Source organism: Syngnathus floridae, chromosome 21 (genome assembly GCF_059516105.1).
Source record: "Syngnathus floridae isolate MCC-2025c chromosome 21, RoL_Sflo_1.0, whole genome shotgun sequence".
Classification (NCBI taxonomy): domain Eukaryota; kingdom Metazoa; phylum Chordata; class Actinopteri; order Syngnathiformes; family Syngnathidae; genus Syngnathus; species Syngnathus floridae.
In genome coordinates, this window is record NC_142433.1 from 3,217,788 (window position 1) to 3,239,565 (window position 21,778).

At 40.9% G+C, this 21,778-nt stretch overlaps 1 protein-coding gene and 1 long non-coding RNA gene across 2 annotated transcripts; both read left to right on the forward strand.

Annotated features, from left to right (window-relative positions):
* Positions 1–1,635: 1,635 nt before the first annotated feature.
* LOC148379935 (uncharacterized) lies at positions 1,636–6,094 on the forward strand. Its single transcript, XR_015855254.1, has 2 exons — positions 1,636–5,532; positions 5,921–6,094. It is a non-coding gene; the product is annotated as an uncharacterized LOC148379935 (long non-coding RNA).
* A 218-nt stretch (positions 6,095–6,312) lies between these two features.
* On the forward strand, positions 6,313–20,628 carry myo1g (myosin IG). The gene is made up of 22 exons (XM_088365656.1): positions 6,313–6,500; positions 7,100–7,308; positions 7,378–7,471; positions 7,552–7,717; positions 7,804–7,857; positions 7,923–8,018; positions 8,109–8,225; positions 8,295–8,501; positions 8,566–8,711; positions 8,800–8,914; positions 8,984–9,154; positions 9,364–9,434; positions 11,147–11,221; positions 11,298–11,430; positions 11,752–11,918; positions 11,993–12,200; positions 12,447–12,670; positions 12,738–12,882; positions 14,149–14,253; positions 14,594–14,707; positions 15,242–15,399; positions 20,274–20,628. The coding sequence occupies exons 1-22, from the start codon at positions 6,406–6,408 to the stop codon at positions 20,434–20,436; spliced, it is 3,033 nt and encodes a 1,010-aa protein (XP_088221782.1). The 5' UTR covers positions 6,313–6,405; the 3' UTR covers positions 20,437–20,628.
* Positions 20,629–21,778: the final 1,150 nt, after the last annotated feature.

The window sequence follows — 21,778 nt, forward strand, 5'->3', positions numbered from 1 at the left end:
CTTAATCTTAATAAAAGCTTATTGTATAAGTCCAAGGGATCAAAATGTAAACTTAAGATCATCCTCTGTGTGTGAGAGTTTAAATATCTCATCAGCGTGTGTCGTCGGGCGGGTTAGGGCCTGAAAAGTTACACAACTAATCTTTACCTCATGGAAGCACTTGCGTGTGTGTGTGTGTGTGTGTGTGTGGGGGGGGGGGGGGGGGGCAGTTCTGGGAATAATGTGCACATGAGTACACTGTAGGAATTAAAAACAAATGCAGTCATGCATCCTCGACACACAGCTCATACAGAAGGCTAATAAATCCGCCCAAAAGACCTTTTCACAGAATTTGGGATTATAGTATTAGCTGAGGGGTTAGCCAATGCTATGCTAGTTTGGATGTTCTTCAACAGCAATGGCATTTAAATGATTTTCTTTTTCTCACAGTGTGACATTTTGAAGCTTATGGATTTTGTCAGCTTTCCTGGTTTGAAAAAGATTATGTAATAGCTAGAAATGAGAAAGTAAAGGGGGTCGGGCTTTGAGCTGCAGGTGCAGACGCTGCAAGAGCTCGGCCTGTTTTGAACCGCATGACTGTGCAAATAATTTTCGTGAAGAAGTCAGCTTGTTTCGCAAAATCGCCAGTTTCAACCTGCGTGCGTTTGCAAAATACCGAAATCGGTGGAGGTGTGCGCCGTTGTGGGAGTGAGCACAACCGATTCATTCAATAATGACTTATTTTTTCAAACTGCAAAAGCTATCAGAGTGTAAATCGCTTGACGTCATATGATCACTTGATTTCTTAGATCAACTAAAAGATCTCTCCGGAGAATCCTAAGCGCTTGTGAGAAACAAACGCCCTCCAGTTTCTTTGACTTGTGTTGATGCATGGCTGCATACGTTGTCAGCTCGCCTGAGGGTGCTGCACTCAGTGAATGATTCTCACTCCTCACAACCTCAAGGGAGAATCTTCTTTTGTGTTCCAGACTCTTGGCTCACATTCAGATCATTCTTTTCTGAACGTGTACGCCGCAGGAAAATGGGGTCATAAACAAAGCGAAGTAGAAAGTGCAGGTTATTATTGGAGGTCATGAACAGTCAACAGGGACCGTGTAGACTTTTTAAATCCACCTTACTTTTCTAAAGGTCAGATTGGGTTAAATCAAATTGTGCCCTGTGTTAATAAGTTACGATTGTTACTTACGCAATTTAAAATAACAATGAGAAAGTTCTTTGACCCTTATAAGGAACTGGACTTTTCTTATTAGCACAGTAAATGGTTTATATCATACAAATAATGAAATACACTTTGTAGTTAATTTGCTTTTGAGATGAAAATATTTTGTTCACATTCAGAAAAAAAAAACCCTTTTTTTTCTGTCACCGCTTTTTATGTTACAATTGAATGATTTGTATGTGATATAAGAGGTCAAGTGTTCTGGCATGATTTCCATTAGTACATTTTAGCTAAGTGGCCCGTTTCACTGCCCAAGGTTATTTATTGATAAAAAAATAATAAATGTTATAAATGTTTCCATGCCAGAACTGGATCACATTTGGCAAGTCATGGAGATTCCATCACAAGGTCAATAGAGGGTCATTTAAAATACGACGGCTTCTTGGCGTCAAAGCACTATGGATAAGTAAATCTCTTCTTTTTTTTTTTTTAAGTTAACTCTAAAATCAAATCGGAAGTCCTAATTGTCACATATTGTCCTTTTTAGGCTAGTTTATTCAGTAAGCCGGAAAAAGGACAAAAAAATATCAGCTTTGATGACTATTGTGCCTATTGTTGCGCTGATGAGCGTTTTTACAAGACCTTTCAGTTTCCTTGTAGCTCGGGAATTCCTGAGAATAAGGCACTTCTTACTCGAAACAATGACAAGTTTGTCCAGGCGTTTTGTGAGCACCCCACGCTGTTTGTTTGGCCAGCCGAGCCGGAATTTTCCACTGTGTCTTGCCCGTGGAGAGCGGCTTTTCTTTTCTCTGTTGCATAGACACAGGTGGAAATGGGTCACTGCAGTGCATGCGGCAATTTTCTTTTTTTTCCTACCGCAGAATAATTACTTGCTGTTTGCTCGTGCCACGTGACCTGATTCGGTATGTTCGTATAATAAATATTTGCTCTTTTTGACTCTCATAAAAAAAGGGTGACGTTAGAGTTGGAGCTCATTTTTATGTTATGCTTAATGACGTTGGCTGATTTGGATGGTTTGAGCCGAATCATGAGATCAAGCGAGTGATCGCTGGTGTGGAACCTCACGTTCCACAATCTTATGACTTGTCCGCCATGTCCATGTGCACACTTGGATTTTAAACTCATGGGAAGACTTTAGCCGCATGCATTCCCGAGGAGGCCACATGAGACGACTTATGCCAGGGTTATATAATGAGATGACCCGATCCTCCTGTCTCTCCATCTTTGGTAACTTTGGTTAAAAAAAAAAGAAAAAGACACAACTCAAAGCATAATAACTCGAACTGGAGACATTCAGGGGTCAAAGTTCAGAATATTAAAGTCCGGCCTACTTTTTGTCCCAAATCTATTATGTCGAGATCAATTTGCAAAATCTTTCAACAGCTGGATTATACTTTTTTTTTTTTTGTGTGAGTAATAGGGATTAGTTTAGTGTCAGTGCAGTAATTCTTCAAATAAAACCCTCATTTAGGAAAAAAAAAAAATCAATCCCTTTCACAGTGGAGCTTAAAAAGCCGATAAAGTGTTGCACGGGAGCGACGATACCGACGCAGGAGGGATTTAACACGGGCCGCTTAATCCGACATGAATGAATGAGGATGAATGGAAGGAAAACAAATGTATTGTCAGGTCATGCTTGTTTTATGCTGCTCAAAGTAATTTCCAAGATTTAAATGTCATTAAAGACTTGGAAATGATGAATATGGAACAGCAGGGAAAAGAAAATAGTGGTGAGTAACTTTTTAACTGCTTGTTTCTAATGTGCATTTCATAGTTCCAATGTACTCAAGCCTCTTACGTCAAGCATTATAAAGAAAAAAAAATCCACGTCAATGTTTTCTTTCTTTTTTTTTACATTAAGTGACACATTGTAGGACATTGCGATGTCGTAAAGGATGATAAATGGATATGGCGCAATTTAAAACGGTTTAAGCAGTAGAACAAACTTGAATTTCCGGATGAGTGTATGAAAACAATTTAGTCAATGTTTGCTTTGAGCCTCCAGGCGCTAACGAGGAGCAACTGCAGAACCGTAATGTATTGAAAAAAAAACACTCACATGAAACTGGGAAGCATTTGTCAGGACTATTCAGCTCAATTCGACTTAGAAACTAATTCTGTTCGATTTAGGCTTCAGATAATAGACTTAAAAGCATCTTAGTACAGCTTTGGCCTCCTCTCGCCGTCACATTTTCTGACCAGCTGCTTTGATTCGTCCCTTGTAATGTATTAAATCGAATTTATTCATCATTTTTAGATTATGTTGCGTAATAATGTTCATGTCTGGAGACAAGATCTGTCATGGTTTGTAGAAATGCATTTTTTATTTATTTATAGACATTCACATTTAAAATAACTATTAGTAGAAGTGGCTTTGTTCATAGCAGGAGATCGAGTGGGTTCGACAGAGACCCAAGTTCTGACAATACAGATCATCATGTTCTGTCCCAGACTTCCTCCATGTTACGTGACCAAGAGTTAAAGTGTGCATGCTGGGATCTCTGCCTCCTCATATCTACTTCATAATTACCGCCTGTCTAATCCAGTTACAGTCAATGAAACTATAAAGGTTACTCAGTGTCTTTATAGGGACATTTAAAATATAGAAAAAATTTAAATGTCAGATTAGTTTTTCAGTATGGGATCATGTTATTAATTTAGTCACATTTTATAATCAATTTAGTTTTCACCTAAGGTGGAAAAAAACAACCTTCACAACAATGAAACTCTGCGGGGTTGTTTTTTTTTCTCGCTTCTAAATGCCAAAGTGGAAAAAGCCATAAAACGTGACCATAAAAGCTTCTTGGTCAAAGGGTTGAACTTTTCCCAAAGATTTTTGAATAGGCCACAATACAAGTCTGATAGCTCATCATAAAAGAACTTTTATTGTTTTATAGCAGGATTTTTGTTTACTCGAGCAAAACATTTCCTGAACTAATTGTACCCAGAAAGGAACTACCGGTAAGAAAAAAAATTCCAGGACTTGAGATAGGGAAAGTCAAAGCGGAACATTCTGCTGAGTCATGATGCTGACCATGTCTTGACCTTAGATAAAGGTTATTTCAGGATAAAGATTCTGTAATGTGAAGCCACATGACATACTTATTGAGGACTATTCTTGCCCTTTTTAAAATAACAATAATATTCCTTGCATGGTGCCACATGGTTTATAAAGGGCAAGTCAGGATGAGATTTGACTGCACGATATGATCGGCCCGAGACCGAGAACATCCTGCGCTGGGTATTGCGCCGATGACTCATTAAGATTGGTGGGGAATTATGTTCTAGAAAACATCTTAGCGTTCAGATCCATCCTGGTGATTAAAAGAGTGAATGCACCCGGTGCCCTCTGTATGAGCGACTACACGTGCCGCTGTGGTTTTTTAAAAATTTGATATGCAAATATACATAATTTGCATATGAGATGCTGTTAGAAACCAAACATTTCTGCTTTCTGTTTCTACCCAGTTGACTGGAAGTTGTATCAACACGATTCAGTGCAAACCGATGACCTCGAGGTCAAATAGTTGTTTGGTTATTTGTTTTTGTGCAAACAGTGCTGGGTTGTCAGTCTCGGATGTTATTGTAAATACAAAGAATGTCAGCGGAACAAGCGGTCACCGACGGAAAACAACGCTGTTATTGATCTCGAAGCGATCCGCTTCTCTATGGCCTTTATTGTGGTGCAGCAATACAATGTGAGTCACGGACCACGAGTATCGTGAGGAGGATGCTGCACTGTTGCCAACTCCCACCCGCAACGGCTGGACATTGCATTATGAAAGCCCTCCTACATAACAATTGGCTTCCAAAATATTTTCTGGATTTTTGAAAAACTGTTTCAAGCTTTTGTCACTCAGGCACGACAGACTAAAAACATCTTAGCACAATATATATATGTATATCATATTTAAATAGCTGTTATTCCATATAAAAGCAATTTGCGTTGTTTTACTACCCCCTGCTGGCAAAACAGTGAACGTACTTTGCTCGCGTTGTTTCACTGCCCCCTGCTGGTACAATTTAGCACACTGGCTTGCGTCACATCCGTCTTTTTTTCCTGCAACGTCTTCATTTTCATGCATTGGTGAGGACGTAAGGTTTCTTTGCGAATCCGTTGTCATCGCTTTTATGTTGTGCAATTTGTTACGTTCTATTACTTTCAAAAGTATAAAGTAAATTAAGGTATGTGAGTTGTTGTTGTATTGTTATCATAGTAAGGTTTGGTTTTGTTATTTTTCACTGGCGTGTACTACTACCATCTATGCACGCAAACTCTAAACATGGCTTCAATTTTTCTAATTATATTTGTGTTGTTTGACACTTATAGATATCCAGCAGAACATGGAATGGTAAGATTTTTTATTTGATTCTTTTTATTTATGGCTGCAGACCTTCCATACAGACCGAGCATGCAACTTGCTCTGTTCTTCGTGCAAGAGTCTGCTAGAAAAATGTGGGAGGCTGTTTGAGGCTCTGCTATGAAAATGTGTAGCAGGGTTATAGGTAAACCTCCTACAGATTATTTATGACCCCCCCCCCAAAATTAGAATCTACTGTTTGATCATTTCTGTGATTATTAATGTCCATGAGTAGGATTTATGTGATGTAGTGCCCTCTAGTGGCAAGTTCAAAGCAACATTCCATTATATCTTGTTTTCAAGAATTTAAATTTTGGATATTTGTAAAATCTGTATAATTATATTTACACTATTTGTTTCCTCCCACTTTCCTTTTCAGAGACTGGTTTGAAAGGCTCAACGCATCAAAATATTTTATGGCCTGGAAATCAAGTTGTCATTTGCCTGTCTTCATCTATTAGCACTATGAGAAATAATTTGTAAATATTTAATTTTTATAGGAGTTACAGTGCATATATTTCTGTGAAGCTGAATAAAAAAGGGTTCTTTGAAATTATTGAGTGGTCTGGGTTTTTTGGTTTTCAACACTTGTCAGAACGAGAAGCAGAAGTTATGTTCCTCTTCAAAGATAGCCTCTCACTTTTTTGATACTATCAATGCGCTTGAGGCTACAGGATGACTGACAGGATGACGTGGTGCCGCTTGCAGACTTCTCGACATGAGTAAATCGCAACCACGCCTCTGTCACCGTCTGCTCAGAAGTCAGCCATACTTCTCTTTTTTTTTTTTTTTTTTAACGTCACTTTCTGTTCCCTATACGTCTGTCTTGAGTTCTGATCTTATTTGCTGAATCCGGCCAAAAGGATGGCAGAGATGGAAGGCCTCGAGTTTGGCAAGTCAGACTTTGTGCTTCTGGATGAGGTGACCATGGAGCAGTTTATGGACAATCTCAAATTGAGGTGAGTACTGTGAGACTGAGGAAGAGGAAGCGAGTGATGTAAAAATGTTCATTGTGCCACTAATGACTTTACATGACCTATTTTGTGAGTTTTAAGATAATTTTTCGCGTGATGCTCCAGTGCAGCTCACAACATGACTTTTGGTTATGATGTTTATTTAGCACCATCTTTCTTTTAAATGTAAAGTGCATCAAGTGAATTTTGCATTTTAAGTCGGACATGTACTAATATCAACATCCTTCAGTGTGAATCTGCAACTGAAGCCTGTGGAACCTTAAGCAAAATTAAAAAACATGGTGTCTGCTGTGTCAAGCAATTTTAGACTTTGTCACCACTATCAACTCAACTTAACCCGCCAGGAGATTCAACAATCGGGCTGTGACATAAGTTTCATTTCCTGCTTTCAGTGACGACCCACTGTTGTGCCATTTCCTGGCGTCACAGGAAGACAGAAACTATAGGTTGAAAAATCAGGCCAAATTTCTCTGAACCTGTAGCTAGGTGGAGCTCTGTTATTATTTATTTTATTTTATTTTATTATTATTATTATTATTTATATACATGGGATGTAATCTGAATGTCATGTTTGATGTGGACAGGTTCGGGAAGGGTCGGATCTACACCTACATCGGCGACGTGGTGGTTTCCGTGAACCCGTACAAAATGATGGACATCTACGGGAAAGACGCAATCGCCGCATACCGTGGTCGTGAGCTATACGAGAACCCGCCTCATCTCTACGCAGTGTCCGACGCCGCCTATAAGGCCATGAAAAGACGAGCCAAAGATACTTGCATTGTCATATCAGGTCAGTATTTAACACTTTTTTTTTTTTTTTAAATATTTTAATATTGTGAAATGCTTGTGGTCCTTTTAGGTGAAAGCGGTGCCGGGAAAACCGAAGCCAGTAAATACATCATGCAGTACATTGCGGCCATCACGAACCCAAGTCAGAGAGCCGATGTCGAAAGGTGAACAGGGGATCAGATTGTTTCAAAGTATTGATTTGTTATATTTATTATAATTATTTCTATTTTTCACATCAATCAAGTGTGAAAAGCGTTCTACTCAAGTCCAACTGTGTTCTGGAAGCTTTCGGGAACGCCAAGACCAATCGCAACGACAACTCCAGCCGTTTCGGCAAATACATGGACATCAACTTTAATTTCAATGGTGACCCCATGGGAGGTCACATCAACAACTACTTGCTGGAGAAGGTGAGAGTGGCCGCTAGTTCTGCTCACTTATGATGTTTTCCTTTAGTTCATTTTGTTTTTCTTTCCTTTTTTTGCACGACCTGAAGTCCAGAGTGGTTCACCAGCAAGAAGGAGAGAGGAACTTCCATGCATTTTACCAGGTAAATTTTCATCTGCACAAACCATTCATGCTAGCAGAAGCAAATCTGATCACCCCACCTTGCAGTTTTTACGAGGAGGATCGACTGAAACCATCACCTCGTTTCACTTGCAAAATGATCCGAGTGTTTATGTGTACACTAAGGAAGGAGCCGCGGCCTCTGTGAGTTGATTTCATTTATGCTTCACTTTTTTTTTTTTACGTCATAATGAATGAATGAAATAAAAAATATTTGTATTTCTTTTTCCGTAGACGTCGAGCAGCGATCAGTCAAACCACAAAGCTGTCGTCCATGCCCTGGAAGTGATTGGCTTTTCCAAAGAGGAAATTCATTCAATTTATCAAATTCTAGCTTCCATCCTCCATCTTGTAAGTTCTTCGAAAACAATATTGCCCTTAACATGAATTTACTGGAATGCATTTATTTATTTATTTTAGGGTAATATCCAGTTTGGGAGTGATGGTGAGAATGTTGAAGTTTTGGACCTTGAAGCTGTGAACCACATCGCAGAATTGACGGGAACAGACGCCGACAGTGTCGTGAAGAGCTTGCTGTTTCGTACCGTGGCCACCGGCGGTGGCGAGGTCATTGAGAAAGGTCACACGGAAGAAGAAGCCTGCTCTGGGCGGGATGCTTTTAGCAAGGTGCCTTATATTAATTGATTAATTTGCTATCCAGTTCGATGAACCTGCCGCTTTTTCATTATAGGCTCTCTATGAGAGACTTTTTGGGTGGATTGTCGGACGCATCAATGACATCATCGAGGTCAAAGATTACAACCCGGCGCTACATGGGAAAAATACCGTCATTGGTGTGCTGGATATTTACGGATTTGAGATATTTGACAACAACAGGTTGGAGTATTTTTGCTCTTTCAATGTAAAATGATGATTAATTGATGTTAATGTTTCTCGGGTGTTTGTTAATTTTTTTTTGGGCCAGTTTTGAGCAGTTTTGCATCAACTACTGCAACGAAAAGCTGCAGCAACTTTTCATCGAGCTGATCCTCCAACAGGAACAAGCCGAATATAATCGAGAGGGTATCCAATGGCAACATGTAAGGGACAGACAACTAACATATATAATAAAACAATTATTTTTATTAATCATTTTTTTCCATACACAGATTGACTACTTCAACAACCAGATCATCGTGGATCTCGTGGAGCAGCAGCACAAAGGGATCATCTCCGTTTTGGATGAAGCTTGTCTCACTGTTGGTAAAGTCACAGATACTGTTTGCCTGGACAGCATGGACGTCAAATTAGCACAACACCCCCACTACACGTCCCGAAAGGTGAGCTTCAAAATTATACACCTTTGTTTCAGATTTATTTTTAGATGAGGCAAATTCATAAACTCAATCTCAATGCAGTTTTAAGTTTCTGCCACAAGAGGGCAGAGTTTCTTTACTCTGCCTTCAGTTTGGGCTAAAATCATCAAATAAAAAAAAATATTTCACATTTGATGGTTCAAAAGTGACACTTTTCACCTTTCCATTTACAGCTCACCCCTACTGACAAAACCATGGACTTCCAAAAGCACTTTCGAATCCGCCACTATGCAGGAGACGTCACGTGAGTTGCCCATATAAAGTATTTTAACCTTTGTGTTTTGGGCCGGGTTGGAAAATGGAGGCCGGGTTCATGAGTATAATCCACATGATCCTACTCAGAGGTCAGTCCAGGACATTTGCAGCAGAAACATTTTAGTAGTTTTATTACTATTTGATGGGAAACTAAAAGCACCGATGTTGCATCCATTAAATTTGATCAGACTTTATTCCAGCTGTGTCTACATATTAAATGAAGCATTGATATGGTGCAGGATGTTTGGGATCTAAAATCACAGTCTTGTTTATGATTATTTTCCATTTACTACAGCTCTGGCTGCATGTCTTTAACTGCTCCACTTGTTTAATGCGTTCACTGATGTACAGTAAATGTCAGCGAGGCCAGATGGGGCCTTTGGCCATCAGTGGGACTGTGGATTTGGTTTCAGAAGAATCACAGCGGTCACGTGTACTGGCCTCAATCTTGAGAGGGGAAGAGACATTAATATATCACGAAGGGGGGTGAAGGAGATGCTTTGAGTTGAGATGAAAAAATGTATAAAGAAGTGAAACACTTGATCATAAATATGGACTGTGATGAATCTTCGTCTCTGTCGGCCACAGTTTGACAGGGTCAGGGCCATCTCCAGGTCACTCCCCATGATATGTCACTGGTGCAGCCCACTTTCCATCTCATCACATCTGAGTCAAGCTTTACTCTGTCTAAATATACCTTCCACCCCTTTGAGAACAAAATACCCATCCACCCCAGCTTCCTGTAAACACACAAGCTTTGACCTACTTCACCCATCCTTTTTTTCTTTTCCCCTCATGTTTACCTGATGAATCCTCTGCTCTTTCAACAAACAGAGAATATGTCTGGCTGAGTTATACTGCCCTCAGGTGGCTAAGGCGGGAACACCAGAAGGAGCAGCACAAAAGCTGGGAAGACTGGAACGCATTAATGTCTTTCCCATTTATTTTAATAAGGAAGGATGATTTGAGATACAAACTGTCCAATCTTATGCAGTTAAAATCTCACATTTATGTCAGCTGGGGCTCCTCCTTCCTCTGTGCCGACCTTGACCTTCACTTTCCTCAGTTTAAGCCATCGTCTCATCTCCAGAGAGCATCTGACCTTATCCCTGCATGTCCTCTACAATCTACCTGTCCTTTCAAGTGAATGCCACGACTTGTTCTCATGCGCTTCTTCTTCTTCTCTCTTACCGGAAATGTGTGCTCCCACCTCCACTAACCTTTCCAAAGTGACTGCAAAAAAAAGTTTTCGGGGAGTTGAGGCTTGTGCTGCAAATATGCGACACAAATGCTTTTTCACTACAGAGTTGTTAATGAAAAATAAATATATATATTTATTCTGCATACACCCCAACTGGCTTGAAGAACATCTTATGTAACTCCTGCTGTGGAGTGACATCATGACCTCTGATGCTCAGAAAGCCACCCAAACATTTTGCAAGGAGCAGACGGATTAAATTGTAGACGGTTCACTTTTTTTTTTTGCCACCCCGAGAGTTGCGTTCCTGTTTTGTAAATCTGCTAAGCGTTTCTTTTAATCCTTTGAGTCGGCTGGAACCAAGTCGTGAAATCACTCACTAGGTAATGATGTGTAAGTTGTGTCTCATTTCCTTTCATTTTATCATCTTGATTCTTCTCTAAGTACTCTTCAGCTCTTCATCCATCTGAATTAATTTTACCCATACATTTTTTTTATAACAGATATTCCGTCGAGGGTTTTTTGGACAAAAACAGAGATCTACTTTTCCAAGATTTCAAGCGCCTCATGTACCACAGGTACCAAACACGCCAAGTCTCCTTTTGACCCATCTGTCTTATTTAACACCAAATTTTGCTCCCCTTGCTTTTGCAGCTCCAACCCGGTGATGAAGGAGATGTGGCCAGATGGTCAACTCAGCATCACGGAGGTCACCAAGCGCCCACTTACAGCAGCTACACTCTTTAAAAATTCCATTGTGACTTTGGTGGATAAATTGGCCAGCAAGGTACTTCCTCTTGCCACTTCTCTAAACACAATGAAAAAGTATGTCATGTTCACTGAAGACTCTAAATTGCTGGAGTCAGTATGTCTTGCCACCTTTTTGGTGAGTCACTGAGCTATTCTGAGCGTGCTGACGTATGACGGCTGCTCATCATCATGCATGGCGTACATTATAGCATACATTTAAAGGCTAACATATCGGTTGACCTTATCATATCCCACTGTGAGTATGTGAAAGCGTCTTAAAGGTTTTTCTGCACCTCCTTATCCAGGCTTTTCAAATTGCACCAAAATAGAAAGTTGACCCACCTTTGTGTTGATCCAGGAGCCGTACTACGTGAGATGCATAAAACCAAACGAGTTGAAGTCCCCGTTGTTGTTTGATGATGCTCGCTGCCAACATCAGGTGGCTTATCTGGGTCTTCTGGAGAACGTCATGGTGCGAAGGGCGGGTTTCGCCTACAGGCAGCCCTACGCTCGTTTCTTGCAGAGGTAAGAGACATTCTGAATGGATGATGAGTAAAAAAAAAAAAAAAAAAAATCCAAACAATGCAATTTTATCCAAGGTATAAAATGACATGCGAATACACTTGGCCCAACCACCTGATGGATTCCGACCGGGATGCTGTGGAGGCCATCGTCAAGCAGCACGGTTTCCAGGACGACGTGGCGTACGGTCACACCAAGCTTTTTGTACGGACGCCTCGATCTCTCTTCACTTTGGAACAGGAGCGAGCTGCCCTCATCCCCATCCTGGTGCTTTTCATACAAAAGGTCAGCCGTGTTGCCACTGCTTCACTGTCACAATTTTGGCTAAATCTGCCTGCTTGAATCTTCATCCTCTATAGCAGTTATGTGGATAATTAATGAGATGCAGTTACATAAAAGTCAATTACTTATGATAAAATTACCATCTCCTTTCCTGCTGATGACCTAGTTGGATGAGTCTACAGAGAAGTCTTTCCTGAACTGGAGCACTCATGCCGCAAACTGTCTCTCTCCATTTTAAACTTCACATAGGTATGGCGGGGAGCTCTCGCTCGTATGAGGTGCCGGCGGATGAGGGCCATTTATGCCATCATGGGCTGCTTTAAGCGCTACAAGGTCAAGGCCCACTTCCGAGAAGTCGAGCAGCGCTTCGCCAATGTCAGAAACATGGCCGACTATGGAAAAAGCATCGAGTGGCCGACTCCACCTGCCGCTCTGACGCAGTTTCACATCATCACAGTCATGTTGCATCGCAGGTCAGGAAAGGTGTTTCTACTTTTCTCACAAAATTGGGCAATCATCAACAAAACATTTTGATTTTAGATGGTGGGCGAGACAGATGGTGAAGAAAATCCCGCCGTCAGACATGCTTGAGATTCGAGCCAAAGTTGCCGCTCTGACTTCTCTCGGCGGGGAGAGAAAAGACTGGGGCTGCAGTAGAGCCTGGGAGAGAGACTACTTATCCAATGTAAGGAAAATATAGAGAAAGTTCTATAATCAGTGGTGGGACTCAACTTTGTAGGGCCGTGATTGCAATAAGCAAAATCCGAACTCTCGTAACTCTACATGTAGCGCTGTAATGACCAGGATTGAAATACAGTAGCGTAGTAGGCCTCAGTGTTCATCAGAAATCACACCATTGTGTTTCAAATTATTTAAAGCCATGGTAATATTATGTGCGTGGATATAGGATAATAAAAAAAAACAGACTTAAATGATTTATTTAAATGTATTGCATATTAAAAACAACTTGGCAGAGATTCTTTTGCATACCACGAGAGGGGACCTATCAATCACTGCTCTTCGATGAGTTTTCTTGAGACCCCATGGCCTTTTGCTGAATCCTGTTCACATCCTTGTGACTTGAAAGACAGCGACGATGAAAATCCATTTCATGACATTTTCTTATTCCACGTGCAATTTTCTTGCTCAATGTGTTTTTACACTTAGCAATAATCTGTTGTGAATTTATGCATGTGACAACTCTAGCAAGTAAACAATGTGACTGAGGCACTTGTGAGCCCCCCCCAACCCCCACCCCCCTCCAATGAATCCCACTCTCTGTTCTTTTCGCAACTAATCCGAGCTTGTTTGCTGGCTATAGTTGAAGGAGCGTGAGCATGACTTCAGCACAGTCCTGAGTCACTCCTCCCATGTGTCTGAGATGGCTCGTGACTCCAAAGTCTCGTTCAGGCCGCCGACTTCACGTGATTGGGCTTAATTCTGAAAAGACCAATCAAAGCAGTACCAATACAAAATAAGTAGGGCAAAAGTTCTGGGTCAGAAGCAACTGATTGCATTTAATAGAGAAAATAATTCTCCAGATATAAATTGATTATTAATATTAATATAATAATTATTATATTAAATATAATTAATATAATAATTAATATAATGGAACTCATTATTATGTTTGTAATGTGTATGTTGATGTACGTTGTGTAATTTTTGTAAGTTTGTGCTCCTGGAAGCACGACAAAATAAATAATATAATTGGCTGCAGTGAGAGAGGCAATAAAATTCCCCATTACTGTCTAAAGACTCTCGCCAGGATTATCAACCCAGCCGCATAAGGATCATCATGGGCAGCTGCTGATGTTCGCTATTATGGAAGCCAGTCAGTTTAAGACAATATAATAGCACTTTAGTTTTTTGGACTGCATGCCATTACACTGCCCCTCTTGTCGCTAATGAGATGCATTTTCAAAATAATACCCGTCTTTGATTCCTGCAGGTGCGAGACTGCCCTCAATCCAGTTCCGCCTTCGCTCACTTCTCCCGGGAGCTGAGGAACAAAGACGAGTACAGTCAAGTTCTCTTCTCGGGCTTCTGTAGGAAGGTGAAAGAATCGCGTTTGGTTGCTTGAACAAACAGATTTGCAAATTGTGCATTCTCGAGTGTCCGAAAAAAGTAAAATAAAAGCAGAAGGAAGAATCCTCAGTCAGCTGAAGCCCTGTTTTTTTATTTTGCTGAATTTGCTTTTATCATCTCCCAGTGGATGATATGCTGCATATTTCCATATCAAGGACAATGGAGAGTACGGACACATAAATCGAAATGCTGCTTTAAAATTCGATTCAATTTGTTTTGTGCTTTTGCATTTGAGCCCAGTCGCTAACATTATGCAAGTGATTTAAAACTGGACCTTTTTTTGTTTTTTTTTTCTTGTGCCCTTTTAGGTGAACAGGTTCAACAAAAGCACTGACCGCGGCTTACTCATGACAGACAAGTATTTTTATAAATTGGAACCAAAAAAGCAATTCAAGGTCCTAAAGAAAATTCCCTTGGACACTGTAAGTATTAAAATCCTTGATTTATACATATTATTGATAATGACAGCTTGAGATTTCTTGTCTTCATCATAAATAAATGCTTCTTACACGAGAAGTCGGTTCTGTCTCATGCAAATGTTGAGTCCTGTTTTTGTTACCTTGACGACCGGGGTTGAGCTAGGCCCTGGAGTGACTACTCGGTGATCCAAACTTAGCGACTGTTTCTATACTTAGCAACTATTATTATGATTTTTTTTACTTTTCTTTTAAAGCCATGAAAACAAACCTAGCAATTTTTAGAGACTTCTGAAGACTGAAACTGCCTTCCGAGCAGGAGATGTTTTCCCATATAGCATAATATTAAAAAAAGATTTACACTATTTCAATCCATGCACAACAATCTTACTTGAGCAATTCAAATGCTCGTAAAAGCTGCAAGAAAGCAGCACCGGGTCGTTAAAAAGAAATCAATTATTCAAAGGTTTGACAAGGCAGAAACATCAATCACAGTTGACCCCATTATTGGAAAAATCGCTTTTATGTTTATATTCACAGCTAACAGGATTGAGCGTGACTAGCGGAGGAGACCAGATGGTGGCGCTGCACATATCTTCACAGGACGATGTTCTTCTGTGTGTCCAATACGGGGAACTCTGTCCCAACCAGGACCGGGTCGGCGAACTGGTGGGAACCTTGGTGGACCACTTTACACGGTCAGTGATGCTGTTCGTTTTATTTTGAAATTCAACTGTGTCCTCTTTTCCTGTTCAAAGGCCTCAACTAATAAATGTCACGTAAGCAATATGCAAATCATCTTGTTGGTATTCATCACTGTCATGTGTGCACACCTGTCGTGAATTACTGCGGCGGAATGACATTTAATGCATCCAAATGTGAACGTTGTTTATAGATGAGATTACAAGGCGAGCGCTGGAAGATGCGACTTGTTTTTTTTTTTTTTCTTTTCCCCCCACCATGCAGATTGTTGCACATTTCATTGCTTGGCCTCCGGCGCTGGCGCGAAAAGCGCTCGCACATCGTTATCATCGCTACATAAACGAGCTGACTCCCTCGTGACCGGGTTATTTGACTTTTTATGTCTTTTCGTTGTCTGGGGGGCATTTGTGAGGCCCGATTTAAGATGATCCTATTTTTTTTGTTCACTTGGGATCATTGCGGCAGCTGCATTGCTCTTTGCGGTGGGAGTCAATTTCACCCCCCTCCTCCCTCCACCTTGCTTGCCTTTGTGGGCACCATCTGTGGTGAATGAAGAAGGTCGTGACCCTTGATTAGGCTGCTCAGCAAAAGAAAACAAACAAAGTCCGGGCTGGACAAAAGAAGATTCCATAATGTGAGGAGAAGATGTGTGTTTATGTGGCAGCTGAGATGCGGGGTTGTATAAAATTGGGTCACTGAAGGCATCATTTTAAGCTTCAAACGTGGCTTGGAAGCACGTGGTGTTCCCTCTGCGAATCCTCCACACATCGTGTGTCCCACAGCATGCATCCCATCACCTCTGTCTATCTGTCTCTGGCTTTCTCTTCCTATCACCTCGTTTCTCTTATCACCGTGGCCCAGAATGGCAGCACGCTGTTAGAAATAGTGCTTGTCTCAAGGAACAGTCCATACTAAATTTAACCATAGGGTGCATTGTGATCGCATTCCCCAAGAACGAGATACTGCCAAAAAAAGCAATCACTATCATTTATGAGTAGGATTCCGCGATCATTTATCCCGAAGACCAAAGTGCTGGTTCGGCATTTTTATTTTTTTTTCGGAAGATGACACTCAGAGGAAATTGGAAGTGACAGTTACAAATAAAAACGTCAAAATACTGCATTAATTATTAATTGCTAAAATTTTAAAGCAGGGCACGTTAATTTTTTTTTTAAATGGAATACCACCATAGATGATAAAAATTTAATAGTAATATACATAAATAAAATGTATAAATAAATTAACCAAAACTAAATTAGGGTACTACAAATTGTATCTCTAAATATCCTTTTCCTTTTGAGAGCATGACGAATGGACGTCTCGTGTGCTGGTATGTATAGTGTGTGTGTGTGCGTGTGTATACTTGCAAAGAAGTAGTGTGTATTGTGGTGATGGGGGAGTGTCGTGGTTTGAACTTGTGGACCATCTGCTGGGACAGCTGGGAGAGTATGAGAAGGCTCAGGGCAGGATTTAGACTATGATCTGTCCCAGCCGAGTAGACAAGCTCAAGTTCGCTGTTTTAAAAAGGTGATTTGGGGATTTTGGTCATTCCATCAACTTCTCCAGCATTTGAGTCTCTCGTAGCCTCCTCAAGCTCCGTCTCTCATGTTCTAAATGATCATTTATGAATATGGATGATGCCTTTAAAGTCATTACCATCTTCTGGGTCAGCCCCCCCTTTCCTGAGAAACCCAATCCTACCTCTGAGCATATGTGAGCCATCTTGTTATGTGGTTGCCCACATGCTGCTCGCTTGGTCACCGACAGACTTGTAGATGTCTGACCTCTTTGGCTGACCGTCACTTAAAGCGGACGTGGGCGAATATCCTCTTTTCAAATGAACTTTTTCGGCCATCCTACTCTTGAAATAGCCACCTCTGTTTCTTTGCTCCCCCCCTCCCCTCTCTGCTTTTTCTCCCTTAGTGGTTGTCCTCAATGTGTTTGTCTGTCCGGCCACCCCAATCCCACTTCTATCTTCTACTACTTCCAACTTTTGATTTAATGGATTAGGATCAGTAGTAATGCGGTTTTGATCATATGGTGAGTAACCATGGCAACAGCTTTTATAACTCAGGTGGAAGTAAATAGTGAGTAGACTGACCTATTTCTTACTCTCATCAACTTGGTGGGTCATGTGAAGCAAATTATACAATTTGATTCATATTATTTTCGACCGCACAGTCTCAAATGCACAACTAATTTTATGAATAAAATTTCTGTATTCCGACGCTCAAAAATAAAACATCTTAGCTACTGACCTCGAAGCAATTTCCCATTTCAAAGCACCTCTTTGTGCATTTGATCGTCAGTCATGCACTAACTCTACCTCAGACAAACAAATTGGCACAATGATGACGTGCGGACTGAGGAAAAACTGGCTCCGCTCCGATTCGGACAGTGAACACATGAGCACATAAACTGAATCAAAACAAACCTGTCATCTGCTAAAAATTTCAGCCGACAAAAAAAAAAAAAAATCAGAAAATCTTGAATCATCTGCAATCAACAGATCAACCACAGTACGTGACCCAATCATGCGGCCTCCTATTCAATTTTGTGTCCTCTCAAGATGACTCAGATGTCGTCTTAGATTTAATCTCTGCTCTTCAGAATTGATCAACCACGAGGAACACGTCACACTCGATGATACTTAGTTAATGATTCAGGGCTTGTGCAAAATCACTGGTCACAGTTTGCTTCACGTATGACTCATTTTTTTTTTTTTTTCCCAGAATGCCGCAGATTGTTTGAATTGATGAATGACGCCAATACTTGGTAGCTGGAACGGAAATGCCTTGGTGATAGTTTCGAGGGCAAAGTAATAAATTAACTGTCCTTTTAAATTGAAGGCGTTTGTTGCCGAGTGGCTTCCCAACTGCTCAGAGGAAAAAGTGACAATGAAAGAAAGGCAGGAAAGAGTTTTTTTCTGTCTAGTTTCTTTTGTCGTGACGCTGCAGGGCTTGACCTGGCTCACATTTTGTTTCGCCCTGTCAGTTTTGTGACGCGTTGATTCCCTCCTGAGACCCAATTACACCTGAAGAAGATGACATTGAATTGAGACATAAAGTTTGGGGAGGAAACAGGCAACACTGAAGCACAAAAAAAAAGATTGATGGAGTGTCTGATCTGTTACAGTTTGGAGCATTCTGTCAAAATGTTCTAGATCTGTTTAGATGATGTCATCAGTCAGTGGGACAATTGGGAGTAACCGTCATAACACAAAGAATCCACACAAAACAGCTAATTTACAATTTGTGTGGGCAGATGAGGAATTTATTTTAGCACTTTGATTTTTATCGGTGATGGCGCATTATCCTGACTCTACATAAAGCTCCGAGTTGATCTGATTGGTCCATAAAAGGACAAACGACATTAATAACAGTTTGGCAACCTGCTCGCTGGCTACGCTTGGCCACACATTGGCGGGCCAGGCGCTAATAAAACAGCCAGTGATTCCTCCATCATGGAGGCACCAGAGGCACATATTCACATTGTATTAGCTGCACTCGCCTTCTTAGAAGCAGTGACAGGGGAGAAAGATGGAGGCCGGCAGGCTTGCAAGAGGGTGAGAGAGGAAGATAAGATGAAGAGGTGGAGCTGGTGGCAGCGGGAGGTCTGAGGTGCCGTCTTTGCACCCCAAATCTGTCTCCGCTGCTGTCTAGGAGGCGATAAATTATTCAACTGTTGTCTGGATGTGGACTCAGCTCAGCTCAGTGCAGGTCATGTTTGGAGAGAGAATAGATTCAGTCCTGTACAAGCGATTCATCATTTGCATCATAGTCACCACTGCACTTATTATCTATTTCAGTTTTATTTATTTTTATTTATGTTAATTTTTACTTAATTTGAATTTTTACTTTAATTTTTTCAATCATTTTCCAAAAAGGTTCGGGTGAGTGGTCGTTAACTATGATTCACTTCCTCTCAAACACATCAGTCATATTCCGGCCCATTATTTATGAATGAATTCCATTTGATGAGCTGCCAATCGGGGTGTTTTGCTTGCGAGCTGATCACATTCGCTGGACTTTTATCTTTTATTTCCAACACCGTTCCCAACACCTCCAGTTAAATGTGTAAATGTGTACGTCAAAGCGACCAACTGCGGCGTTCACACTAAGCAACAGTCTGAATTTGTCCATGTTGTTGACGCACTTCCCAAGGAGCAATTACGCATGACATGACCACTCACCAGGAGGGGAGGAGGTTTTAATTTATAAACACGTGGGATCTAATAGTGGAGGCGGTATCGACGTTCTAATTGGTTCTCTCTGCAATCAGAAAATGAGCATCTTGTTGGAATATCATGGTGGGGGGTGTACCTAATAGACTGTCCTTTCCATTTTGCTCCTCTGCTGCCACGATAAGTAGGTTACATATGATGTCATTTTTAATTATAATTCACCTTTTGAAAATGTGAAGCTTCTGTCTAAGCTTATCTCAGGAGAAACTGACTCCGTTGCCAATCTGGTTTATTTGCGTGAGCCAATCCTCGTTATCAGTCACCGAATTCAAATAATAGCTGGTCGGCATCTGCTTCAGAGAGTTTTTGAATTTGAAATAAATGCAGCCATTGATGGAAAAGGGAGAGCGTCGTTAGGATGTCGAGGGATACAGTAGAGGATTCATTAGGATAGGGATGCTATTGAGTTTTGTGTCGTGCCAGTTTGTGTCTGCCACAGGGGTGGGTGGGGGCGGTGGGGGGGTCCCTGAAGGCCAACAGGAAGCAGCGGCTTCCTGGATCATCTTAAACTGACAGTGCTGCTGTCAAATAAGGATAAGTAGAATATAAAATATTAGCCAGTCCAGTGACTTGACTTGAGAAGGTAACAAAAAATATTGACAGCCATCATATCTTTTTGTCTTTCAGTGTAAGAAAAACACCGTTAGCTGTGAAGGTGTGTCCGTCCGGCATCCGGGTAAACATGCGAGGCAAACCCAAGACTGTTACCGTGGAAACCAAGGCGGGCCAAACTCACGCTGATTTCAAGAAGAGCAAAGATGGTTTTATTCTTCTGGTTCCGGTCAAGTGAGAGAGTTATTTCATCCTGTCATACAACACAAATGTTATAGTTTTGAGAATTTAAAAAATGCTTTCTTGGTAACAGAAATAAAAGTTAACAGAATAAATTATTCAAACAGTTTGTGTGTGTTAGAATTCCCAGTGATAAAAAAAAAAAATCCCCTCTGTAAATGACTTTTAAATAAATCTGTTTTCTAAAATACACTGACGTAATATTTTGGGGTTTCCTGTACGCTATCCACTCAGATACAATATCCCGGTTGTTTAGACGAGAGCACAAACAGTCGGATTTATCTCTAATCCAAAGCGTCCGTTGAAAACATGCAATGGAGCTCACCGACTGTAGAAAACTGAACTAAATGACGCATGAGTTATTTCCTGTCTTGTCCCTTTGGTGTCCTCAGGATTAGACGTTGGTATCAAGATGCAAAAAAAAAAAAACGTATCATGCAAGACTAAAGGTAAAATTTTGCAAATGGAAGCCACACTGCCAGATTATATTTGACATTCATTTTTTTTTTCTGACTTTAATGACAGTCCAACACCTTGAAAGGATTTAATTGGACTCTTACTCACTTATCAGTCTCTTGACATCCTTTCCCAGACACTCTAACATCAATTCACACCTTGCAAGATGGTCTATAACAGTCCTCACATGAGTGTGACTCTCGGTGCAATGTCTTTCATGAACGTGTGAACGACTCGAGGGGAGTTAAAATGTCTTCTTAGCGTCTTAGGAACAGAACTTTGGAGTCTTTTCTGTTTTTCGACAGGTGGATAGAAAATGATGAATGCGTTCTTCTTCATCTCCTTATACGAGTCGTCGAGCTCTAATCGAATTGATCAGGCCTGGCTGATTGTTGATGCAATCACTTTAAGCGCCATGCAATTCCATTATGGAGAGGCTGGCACCTGCTTTGCTTCTCTTTAGGGATTACCAGCCGCGCAGTTAGAATTTCGTAATGAGTTGGAGAGGATTTAGCATAATATGTGTCCCGGAGCTGTGTTTTTTGCCCCTAAATCCTCTCAGGGCAGACCCAGCACTGCTCTGGAGAGCCCAGCAGGGTTTTTTTTTTTCTTTCATGCATCTCTCCATTATCAGACTGGAGGGGAGGTCACATGTTGGAGATTACAGTAACATGAGGGGCAGATTGCTATTCGCTCGGCTCCATCTAAACCAACATGCCACCAGACTGGATGCTTACTAATCTGGACAAATTTGACAAAGAGTTCTAACTTGGATATTTAAATGCCCATTTAGGGAATTAGGAGCTGCGTTTTTTCCACATCCAGCTGGTGCAACATTTCAGATAACCTGAGAAGCTCTGCTTTAAATTTATTATGAAAAATAA